The sequence below is a fragment of the Chrysochloris asiatica genome, unplaced genomic scaffold (assembly GCF_000296735.1).
Source record: "Chrysochloris asiatica unplaced genomic scaffold, ChrAsi1.0 scaffold00149, whole genome shotgun sequence".
NCBI classification, from domain to species: domain Eukaryota; kingdom Metazoa; phylum Chordata; class Mammalia; order Afrosoricida; family Chrysochloridae; genus Chrysochloris; species Chrysochloris asiatica.
This window is the reverse complement of record NW_006408667.1, coordinates 406,812-417,962: the sequence shown is the minus strand read 5'-3', so window position 1 is coordinate 417,962 and position 11,151 is coordinate 406,812. Positions and strand designations below refer to the sequence as shown.

The window sequence follows — 11,151 nt, the reverse complement described above, 5'->3', positions numbered from 1 at the left end:
GAGGTTGGCCCAGGATCGGACATTGTTTCGTTCTGCTGTGCATGGGATCGCTATGAGTCAGTTCCGACTTGATGGCACCTGACAACAACAACAACAAGGGTATTCTTTAGTGATACTGGCTTTATATTATTATTAGGTAAATAAGGTTATTCTTGGATTTCGGGTGTGGTGCTGTGGGTTAATGCTTCAGATTGCAAAGCTGTTTGAACTGCAAGGTCAGTTGTTTAAACTCACTAGTTGCTCCTCGGAAACCCTATACAGGGTCGATATGGGTTCAAACTGACTCAACAGCATTTAACAACAACAACAACAACAACAATAATAAAGATATTCTTAAGCGAGGCTGGCTTTATATTGTTATTATTTTACTCTCTGTGTATGGCTATATGAATGCAATATTTCTAGAACAGTTCATTGTCAATATCGAAATTTGTGTTGAGGTATCAGCAGTTTTACTCATCATTGCTTTTGCAACATTAGTGCAAGTGCCAATAAAGAGAAAAATACAAGTAAATCCTCAGTGTTATTTGGAGTATACTTTGAGAACTACACCTACGTGTTGTTAGGTGCCTTTGAATTGGTTCTGACTTATAGCAACCCTATGTGCAACAAAAAAACCCTTCCTGGTCCTGTACCATCCTCACAGTTGTTGTTTGAGCCCATGGTTGCAGCCACTGTGTCATTCCATCTCATAGCAGATCTTTGTCTTTTTGATAAACATCCACTCTACCAAGTATGATGTCCTCTCCAAGAACGAACGGGGTCCCTCTGATAAAATGTCCCAAGTTTATGAGATGAAGTCTCACCATCCTTACTTCCAAGGAGTTTTCTGGTGTTCTTCCAAAACAGATATGTTAGTTCCCTGGCAGTCCCTGGTACTTTCACATTCTTCACCAAGACCACAATTCAGCTGTATCCATTCTTCTCCACTCAATTGTCTAGATTTCGCATGAATATGAGACAATTGAAAATACCACAGCTTGGGTCAGGCACACCTTAGTCCTCAAAGTAGTGACATATTTGCTCTTTAACACCTTCAAGAGGTCTTTTGCAGTAGATTTGCCCAGTGTAATACACTGTTGATACATTACTGGCTACGTGTTGTTTTTGTTATTAAGTGCTGTCAAGTCGATTCCAGCTCAGTGCCCCTGTATACGGTTTTTGAGGAGTGGTTGATGAGTTTGAACCATCGACTGTGTTATTCAAACTGACGTTGGGGTCCAGTGCTTTATGCTACAGTGCCACACCAGAACTCCTTTAGATGCATAGTAACATGTAAAAACACAAAATATAATCTTGTTAGATAAAAATTCAAATATAGAGATGTAAGAGGTCAGTAAACATTTAAGGACAAAGTTTGTATATAGTTCCTTTGGTTTCCTGAGGCAGTGGGTTCACTGAGCCACAGCCGTCACTATATTCATGAAAGTCACTTAATGGAAGGAATAGGAAAATTGGGCTGCAGTTTATAGGTTTGGTTTTATTCTTTTAATGTTACAAATATTCAAATGGTATATAAAATCATGATAAAACTAGACAATTAGATATTTTGATTGCATTCAGAGATCACATTCTTTGCTAGCCTAGCCTCATGGGAGAGAGAGCTTTATTTGAGGACGTGGACAGTCAATTAAGAAATCTCTAATTATGTTCAATGGTAATTAAATGGCCTTAATAAACACACTTGTATTTCTAGTACTTCCTTCGGCTTTGGAATGGTAAAATGAATTACTTAGAGAATAGCTTAATCCATGGAAAAAATGTTCGACTTTAAAACATCCTCAGAATATTATTTTTGAATTATTTCATTTCATTCTCCATTTTTTTCCTCCTCAGACAAATATACATCAGCATCTTATAATGGTTCAGCCTGGCGAAAAAGAATTCCTTTTTCAAAAACATATTCAAAAACGGAAAAGATATATACAGGTAAATATTTGCTAGTTATTTTAATGTTACTAAGTTATGAAAATGAAAAGTTTTTAAGTTCATGAAACATTTTAGAAAAATCATAAAATGAGTAATATTTTAGGATATATATATATATGCATACTTAGTTACTTGGAATTTAGTAGAATTCTTGTCAGTGAGCAATTTAATTTTTCTCTTGTTTTATTGTGCGTCCTTTACTAGTTTTATGAATGACCAGAAAAACTTTTGGTACACTTTTGTCCTTAGAAACAAGTATAGTAGTTGCAGCAGTTATATAATATGTTAAGATGCATTCCTTGCTGAACTGCAAATTGTAGCAAATGTATAAAATGGTATTCCTATGTCACTGAAATGCAGAATTAGAAATGGTTGAATCTGTGAATGTTTTGCTGTTTATTATCTCAAAAAAAGCAAAAATAAAATAAATTTTATTTTAAAAAGTGTGTCTCTCACACATAAGGTCACTTAACTTAAAAAAAAAAAAAAAATTCCCTGCAAAATATTAAAGCCCTGTTGTTGTTAAGTGCCATCAAGTCAGTTGCAACTCACAGTGACCCTGTATAGGGTTTCCTAGGAACAGCTGGGGAGCTTGAACCAGTGACCTTTCAGTTCAAACCAGCCTTACAGTCCAGTGCATTAACCCACAGTCCCACACCTTACCACGTATTTATTGGACAAATATTGGCTGATGCAGGCTAATCTCATCTCAAGATGAGGTCTCCAGGCCAAGAAGTTTGTTATGGTCAATCTTCTGGGAGGTCATGGGGATCCTGGGAACCTGCCCAGAGTAGAGGCTTGTGGTATGCTGGACGTTCGGTTGCTCTTTTGATTAAAGCTTGATGTTTTCTCCCAGTTTGCCCTGGGCTGACAAGAGGATTACAAAACCACAGAGAATGAAATGGTTTCATATATTTCTCAGAAAGCTAATCCATTTTGAAAAAGTTCCAGATAGGGAGATCCGGCCTAAAATCCCTGAAAAGCTATAGATTTCAGAATTAACCAGAGCAGGCCCAGACTAGAAACATCCCTTTTTCCAAAAAAGAGCTGATCATCTTCTAAAACAGTGTCTCTCCAAACCTTTTGTAGTGGCAGCTCTGACTCGGTCTGGTTACCTGTGTATATATATATTCATATACTGGGGGCAACTGTTTGGGGTTTTTTTGTTGTTGTTGTTAAGTGCCATTTAGTTAATCTGGCTCATAGTGACCCTGTATAGGATTTCCAAGGAGCAGCTGGTGAGCTTAAACTGCCAACCTTGTGGTTCAAACTGACCTTGCAGTCCATCACATTAATCCACAACACCATACTAAGACTCCTTGTTTGTTTTAATCCCTGTCGTTTTCCAAGTTTCTACTGCAATCCTTTCCCAAATCATTACTACAGTTTTGTTGTTGTTGTTGTTAGGTGCTATTGAGTCTGTAGCAACTCATAGCGACCCTATGCACAACAGAACGAAACACTGCCCGGTCCTGGGCCAACCTCACAATTGTTGCCACACTTAAGCCCATTGATGCTGCTGTATTGCCAACCCATCTCGCTGGGGGTCTTCCTCTTTTTCTCTGACCCTTCTTCACCTCACCAAACATGATATCCTTCTCCAGTGACTGGTCCCTCCTGACAATATGTCCAAAGTATGAGAGACAAAGTTTGATCATCCTGGCCTCCAAGGAACACTCTGGCTGCACTTCTTCCAACATAGATCTTTTTGTTCTTTTGGTAGCCCATGGCACTTTCAATATTCTCCTCCAACACCATAACTCAAAAGCATAAATTCTTCTACGGTCTTCCTTATTCACTGTCCAGCTTTCGCATGCTTATGAGGTTATTGAAAATACCATGGCTTGGGTCAGGCACACCTTAGTCCTCAAGCTGACATCTTTGCTCTTCAACACCTTTCGTCTATCTGTTTGTCGTACTGTGGTAGCTTGTGAGTTGCTGTGATTCTGGATGCTATGCCACGGGTATTTTAAATACCAGCAGGGTCACTACTACAAAAGAGCTTTGCTAAAATGTTATTTGACTGTATTTTATTTTAATGTGAGGTTTATTTTAACATGTAATTTTAGGAGTGGGGTGGGAAGAGTGAGCAAAAATTCAGGAGTGAAATTAGAAATTTTCTCCTATGGTGTCCTTGTGGGCAAGATGAGTTTTGGAGTATTAAAGGATGTAGTCCTCACTCCTGACCCTGTCCCAGTGACTCCACTTGTTTCCCAGAAGCCTGCTTCCCTCCCATCCAGATAGTTACACACGAACCATGGAAGGATTTGTAAGGAGGATGAATCACTTCAGAACACACAATGTGCACCATCCATATATGCACAGAAAAGTTTGATGGGAGATATGAGCTGGCAAAATTGCTTTGTTTCTTCCAATCTGGGAATTGAGGAAGATTCAGCAATAGACAACCTTCAGTGTGGAGCCATTTATTCAGTGCAAATCCCCTTCTGTCTTTCCATTACTGCCAGCTGTACTAAGTCCCAGGGAGAGGATAGAAGTCCCTTAGAAATTTGGAACAATCTGAGCATGTGGAGGATCTATCTTCCAGCTGCAATCTAGAGACAAAGAAATTGAGGAGAATTTCCCAGTGCCATCTGGTGATAGAACTTAGGGGTGGGGGTGGGGGAGAGAGGTTTAGTCATGTCTAGGCATAAGAGGGCTGGAGACAACTTTTTGAGTTTTCTGAGCTTTAACTTTGTATGGTAGGGCATCAAACATTCCTATAGGCCTCAAGTGAGGATTTCAGGAAGAGAGGACCAGCATATCTGCCTGCTCAGGTCTTTTGGCTGGGACTAAAGTGTTTTGCTGTGTGCTAATGTGCTGGACTGCAAGGTCAGTTTCAATCACAAGGTCGGTGGTCCAAGCTTACCTGCTGCTCCTCAGAAACCCTATACAAGATCACTATGAGTCAGAACTGATTAAACAGTACTTAACAACAACTCAAAATGTGGTGTGCTGTAGGATAAGCCCTTTAGTGCAAGTTCAGTTTGAATCACAGGGTTAGTGGTTCAATCTCACCAGCTGCTCCTTGGAAACCCTATACAGGGTCGCTATGATGGCACTTAAAACAACAACAAAGGGATATGCAGTAGAAAGGTAGATTTGCACTCGGGACTTATTGGTGGAGGACTTCTTTGCAATCTCAGTAGAATGCTTTTGCCAGAAAGCCTAGTAGGAATGGAACCAACATTCACTGATTAATCCTATTTACTGAGTATGATTTAAGGACCAGAGCAACGACAATATCTGTGAGCTCGGTTGATGATGCTAAGTGCCCTCAAGTCAGTTCCAACTCATAGCGACCCTGTATAGGGTTTCCAAGGAGTGACTAGTGGGTTTGAACCACCAACTTTGCAGTTAGCAGTCCACTGCACTGCTTATCTTACAGCACGACCTATACCATGACTGCTGGGAGCTTGGTACAAATACAGGATCAACATCTCAGGCCTAGTGAATCAGAATCTGCATTTTAACAACATTTCTAGGAGATTAAGATGTACATTAAAGTTTGAGACTAGGTTATTTAGGATACTATTAAATTGGAATTAGAGCCCAGCGCAGGACATAGACATATCAAGATAACTGAAATAATATTTTCTTCCCAGCTTCCCACACCAGCAACCATTCTGCCCTGTCCTGACCTCAGACCTTAGTATCAACAGCAGGTAGGTAGGAGAGAGACAGAAACCCAAGAAAGAATTTATAATCTGAATGTGACTGAAATATAAATGTGAAGTGAATAAGAAATCACTGAATTGTCTTGGTTTTATGTGCAAAGTACTGGATAAGTTTTCTACATTGGGTAGAATGGGGACTTAGAGTAGAAATTAAATAGCAATCTGCTGCACAGGAACTTTTTAAAGTATTGAAGAGCAGAGATGTCAGCTTGAGGACTAAGGTGCGCCTGAACCCAGGCCTTGGTGTTTTCAATAGCCTCATATGGATGCGAAAGCTGGACAGTGAATAAGGAAGATCGTAGAAGAATTGATGCCTTTGAGTTGTGGTGTTGGAGGAGAATACTGAAAGTGCCATGGAATGCCAAAAGAACCAATAGATCTGTTTTGGAAGAAGTGCAGCCAGAGTGCTCCTTGGAGGCCAGGATGGCTAAGCTTTGTCTCTCATACTTTGGACATATTGTCCAGAAGAAACAGTCGCTGGAGAAGATGTCATGCTGGGTGAGGTGGAGGGTCAGAGAAATAGAGGAAGACCCCTAACGAGATGGATTGGCCAGGTGGCATCATTGATGGACTCAAGTGTGGCAGCGGTAGTGAGGTTAGCCCAGGATAAGACATTGTTTCGTTCTGCTGTGCATAGGGTCGCTATGAGTCGGTTCTGACTCAATGGCACCTGACAACAACAACAACAACATAACAAAAGGAGCTCTGGTAGTGTAGTGGTTAAGAATCGGGCTGTGAACCACAAGGTCAGCAGTTCGAAACTACCAGCCGCTCCGCGGGAGAAAGATGAGGATTTCTGCTGCCATAAAGATTTATAGCCTCGGAAACTCTGTACAGGGTCGCTATGGGTCGGAACCGACTCGACGGCACTTAACAACAACAACAACATAACAAAATGAAGTCAATTTTCTTATTTGTCTATGCTTTTGATTGGGATTTCTAACTCCTCCACTTTTATCCTTCCTAATCATTATTGTCACCACAGAATAGGAAGCGAAAGATTAGCTTGCGTTTCCTCCCAATTTATTCCTTGTTTTAGGACACAAAGCATCAGTTTTAACCTTTCCCCAGGAACAGGTAGACGGGCACAGGAAAGAGACAAGGTGTCACTAGACTATTTCTCTAAGGCTCTGGGATCCAAGACTACACAAGTGTGAATGGTTGAGGAGCCTTTGGGGATGAAGTTGCTGGATGCAGTATTAGGTTTCCAGAACTGCCCCCCCAACAAAATAGCATAAATTAAGTGACGTATAAAAACAGACATTTATTATCTCAAATAAAGTACTGGAGGCTAAAAGTTCAGAATCAGGATGTGGGTCATATTGATTCTTTGTGTTGGCTCTGAGACATAATCTATTCCACGACTCTTTCCCAACATCTGGTGATGACTGGTAACCTTTGATGTTCTTTTGATTCCACACATGATGGTCCTACCACTGTGTCTCTGCCTTCTGTCTCTTTTATAAGGACACCATTCGTATTGGACTAAAACCCACCCTACTCTAGTATGACCTCATGTTAACTGATAACATCTTCAAAGACCTTATAAACAAAGTCATGCTCAACAAATCTTCTTAGGAAACACAGTTTGATCCAAAACAGATGTCATGAAGATGTTGTTGTTGTTAAGTGCCATCGAGTGGATTCTGACCCATGGTGACCCTGTATAGGGTTTTCGAGGAGCAGTTGGTGAGCTTGAACCACCAACCTTGCAGTTCAAATGACTTTGCAGTCTGGTGCATTAACCCACAGCGCCACATGAGGACTCCAGTGGCATGGAAATGCAAGTGTGGGAATTAAGGGGTAAGAGCTTGAGGGTACCAGAGATAAGGATATAGCTGGTGGGACTAGAGCTAGGGGGGTATAGCTTGTAGGTGTGTCTCCCTGCGATGGAATGTTTATTCTGGGTCACCCACCGTGGAAGCTTATTTATAATATTTATTTCACTCCTTTCCTCCCCTCTGTCCAAATTCAAAGCATGCTAAACATCTGAAAGAGTTAGAGTTAGAGTGGCATTTTGAAAATTTATGAGGTTAAAAAGGTGAGCATAGTTTCTGTCTGCCTTTAGATTTGTGGTATACAAATCAGCACAAGAAATGGGAAATGATGGTATCCTGAAGAATGCTGAAAAATTAAACAATTGAGATAAACATTTTGTGTCTTTTCTCATTAGAGCCAAGAAGAAATGGGAGCAAGTAAACAGGAAGGTTCAGAGAAGAGAAAAATGGGAAAAGAGAAAAGTGCCAGACATCATCTGATTTACAATCAAAAATGAAAATTCAAAGAATGAGATTTTCAAGTACTCCATACTATATACTGGATAGTCAAAGATGATAAAATGCAAATTCTGAAAATAAGATGCAGGAAGTACATTGCGCTCTTTCAAAACTGATAAAATGCAAATTACGAACAGCTGCTTGTGTTTTTATATAGGTCTGGAATTCACTGGATGCCATTGTCACAAATGTTTAATAAAATTTAAAAGTTTGTCAATTAAAGTCATTATTTAATTGTAAACCAAGTTAGATTGCACAGATTGAGGAGTAAAAACATGCTATTGATCTTTATTATGGAATAGTCTTTTTGGAAGAAACCTCACTTTTTCTTTATTTTATCTTTTATAGTTTTAGTTGAGCCTTCAGTGACAAACAGATGAAGTGTAACCAAATTCAGTGAAGCCTCAGTGTTGCAGTTTGGTGATGAGTACGTTAGAGGAATTCTAATAGAAAACATACACTTTGATGTATTCTAGGAAGAGACAAAGGTTGGTTTATTATGCAGGACACTTGTGAATAATGTCTTTTAATTGGCAGCTATAGAATCGTCTGCTGAGATGTGCTACATTCAAAACTGAAACATTTTCCTCCTATGGAAAAAAATGTTTTGATCATAATGTAGAAAAAATGGGTTTAAGGAAAAGAAAGTAAATTAATACATGACATCCCAAAAGACATGTTAAAGTTTTGAGGCTTAATAACTCCAGAAATTTAAATGCTTAAAAGCTTAATTATTTCCACTTCTTTTGTACTTGTTTAGTATAATTATCTTGTACTTATTTATTTTGTGTGTTTTGAATAACACATTTTTATTTCAATTTTTTAAAATTTATTTTAATTTTAACTTTTTATTTCAACGTGAACCAAAAGTGGAAAGGCACAATTTATTCTTGAAATGTCACAAGTATGAAAGAAATATACACGGCTTTTCAAATGATGAGGTTTTTTTTTGTTTTGTTGTTGTTGTTTGTTTTTTGAGTTTGTAGTATTTATACTCCTGAGTTTATTAATGCTTAGGAATCCTGTTGTGGTGCTGTATGATAAGCACTAGACTGTTAACCAGTTGTTGTATTGGTTGATGGTTCTAAACCAATAGCTGCTCTTTGGAAACCTTATACAGGGGTTACTGTGAGTCGGGGCCAACTTGATGGTATTAAACAACAACAACAGAACTTCCCTAAGACTTTGAGACACATTATATTTTGGGTGGAGGGATTACACAAGACTTGACATTTATGTACATCTACACATCCTCTCTTCCCACACTAAATACAAACAGTTGAATCTCAGCTTTAAAGCACAAAACATTAGTTGAATGTCTTTCATATGGTTTTCTTCCTTTTCTGGTATGAATTTTGATGGCATCCCATGCCTAAATGATCTTGCAGCTGATGGTCAAAAGATGAAGAACATCATCAACGTGCAGTTGGGAGATATAAGGGGAAAAGATGATCTTAATAATACATGTTCTTATCCCACCAACCTCCAAGGTAAGGTCTGATGAGACGTTTTCACACCTCATCATATAACCAAATCAGAACAGCGAATGGCACAGGCACAAGCCACAAATGAGCCCTGAGCATAGTGAAATTCAGGGCTGTGATGCTCCCAAGGCCATAGGAGAGGATTAATGCAATGATGATATGCCATGCAATCCCTACCCAGATGGCTTTATTTCACATTGTGTTTTTATTTGTATGCATTTTGTGGTTGTTGGTAACCTTTTAGGAGTCGTGCTAGTCCATATGGTTCAGCGTTGGGCTGCTAACATCAAGATAAGTGGTTAAAACCCACCAGCTGCTCTACAGGAGAAAAATGAGACTGTCTGCTACTGTAAAGATTTACAGCAGTCTTTCTATGTATCATAGAGTCATGTAAGGATGGTGTAGGGACCGTGTCTGACCTCCCCTGACTTCACAAGGGAGAAGAAGACTCAAACTCAACATTAGCCCAAAGCTGATTCCTGTATGCCTCTACCCTCCAACATTATTTACCAATTCTGACACCAATCATTCCTTCTACGGCACTATCTCCACCTCTGCTGGGTTTGAGGATTCATTGCAATGGCCACACAGAAGTCTCAGAAAATGTTCACAATTATGGGGTTTATTAGGAAGTTAACAGGTTATAATTCAGGCTCAGAAATGCTTAGGATACAGTTGTTCTGGTCAGGAGCACCTCTTCTCAAGCATGCTCACAGGCTTGCTTCTCTCTGCTCCTTGGCCTTTCAGACACTCACCCCTTAGCCTCTACCCTACCCAGACAAATGTTTACAAACTCCTTTAGTGATGCTGATAAATGTCCAAAGGGCACGTCCATAAACCTCAGCCCAAAGACACTTGGCCCTTGTTTCCTGAGTTAGCAAACCTAGCTCCCCGGTAAAGTGCCTGGAGGAGGCATCCCACTCTCCAAGTGTACTTACTCCATGGACTGGAAAGTCCACGATTCTGTCTCATGCTCTTGGTGCAGCTGCCTCAGATGCTGCTACTCCTCCAGTGGCACAGCTCTATGTTGCTGGATCCAGGAGATTTAGTGCCTAAGGATCTTGGGCTCCAACAGAACCTCTACTACTGACTCTTCTTTATTGATGGTAGTGAATCCCCTATTCCTGTTTCTGTGGTGGCTCATTTTATACCCAGCAGGATGGCAAAATTGACCAATTCCTGTGTTAGAGTTCCACATCCTAGTCATTTTTGAAAGTTATAAAGACCATGGCTTGAAGAGTCATATCAGCTAATTTATGGCACCACAGGTCATTATGAGTCAGAAATGACTCAGCAGAAGTGGGTTTTGGTAGCCTCTTGGAAGTATTTTATTAAAAAGCATTTTATAAACTGTGATTTCAGGTTGTTGTTGTTGTTTTTAAGTACCGTTGAGTTGATTCCGACCCATAGTGACCCTGTGTAGGGTTTCCAAGGAGCAGCTAGTGAGCTTGAACCACCAACGTTGCAGTTCAAACGACTTTGCAGTCTGACGCATTAGCCTGCAGCGCCAGTAATAAATGTAGTTTGCAACTCCTAGTGGTCTCTTTCGACCCACTTTCAAAAACATGGAGAACATGTAAAGTCATTTGGTTTTAAAAGTAGAGTGGCCAGCAAACTATTTTGGATTTGGCAGGAAGGTAAGAAAATAGCTGAGTTGAAAAGCTGTCTAGCAGGAAGATGATAGGAGACTTCGTATGATTTTATTTAACAAATCTATATTCACCCAAAACTTCAACTGATTATGAAGAGGGAAGGTTGTAAACAAAAGGCATTCCAAGATCTTTT

At 39.8% G+C, this 11,151-nt stretch overlaps 1 protein-coding gene across 1 annotated transcript in view; it reads left to right on the top strand.

Annotated features, from left to right (window-relative positions):
• Nucleotides 1-7,960, top strand: part of LOC102811277 (chromosome unknown open reading frame, human C12orf50) — a 67,913-nt gene extending 59,953 nt beyond the window's left edge. The window contains exons 12-13 of the mRNA XM_006870702.1: nucleotides 1,837-1,929; nucleotides 7,780-7,960. Of these exons, the coding sequence (XP_006870764.1) occupies nucleotides 1,837-1,929; nucleotides 7,780-7,805 (119 nt within the window). The 3' untranslated portion in view covers nucleotides 7,806-7,960. The remainder of the gene's footprint in view (nucleotides 1-1,836; nucleotides 1,930-7,779) is intronic.
• Nucleotides 7,961-11,151: the final 3,191 nt, after the last annotated feature.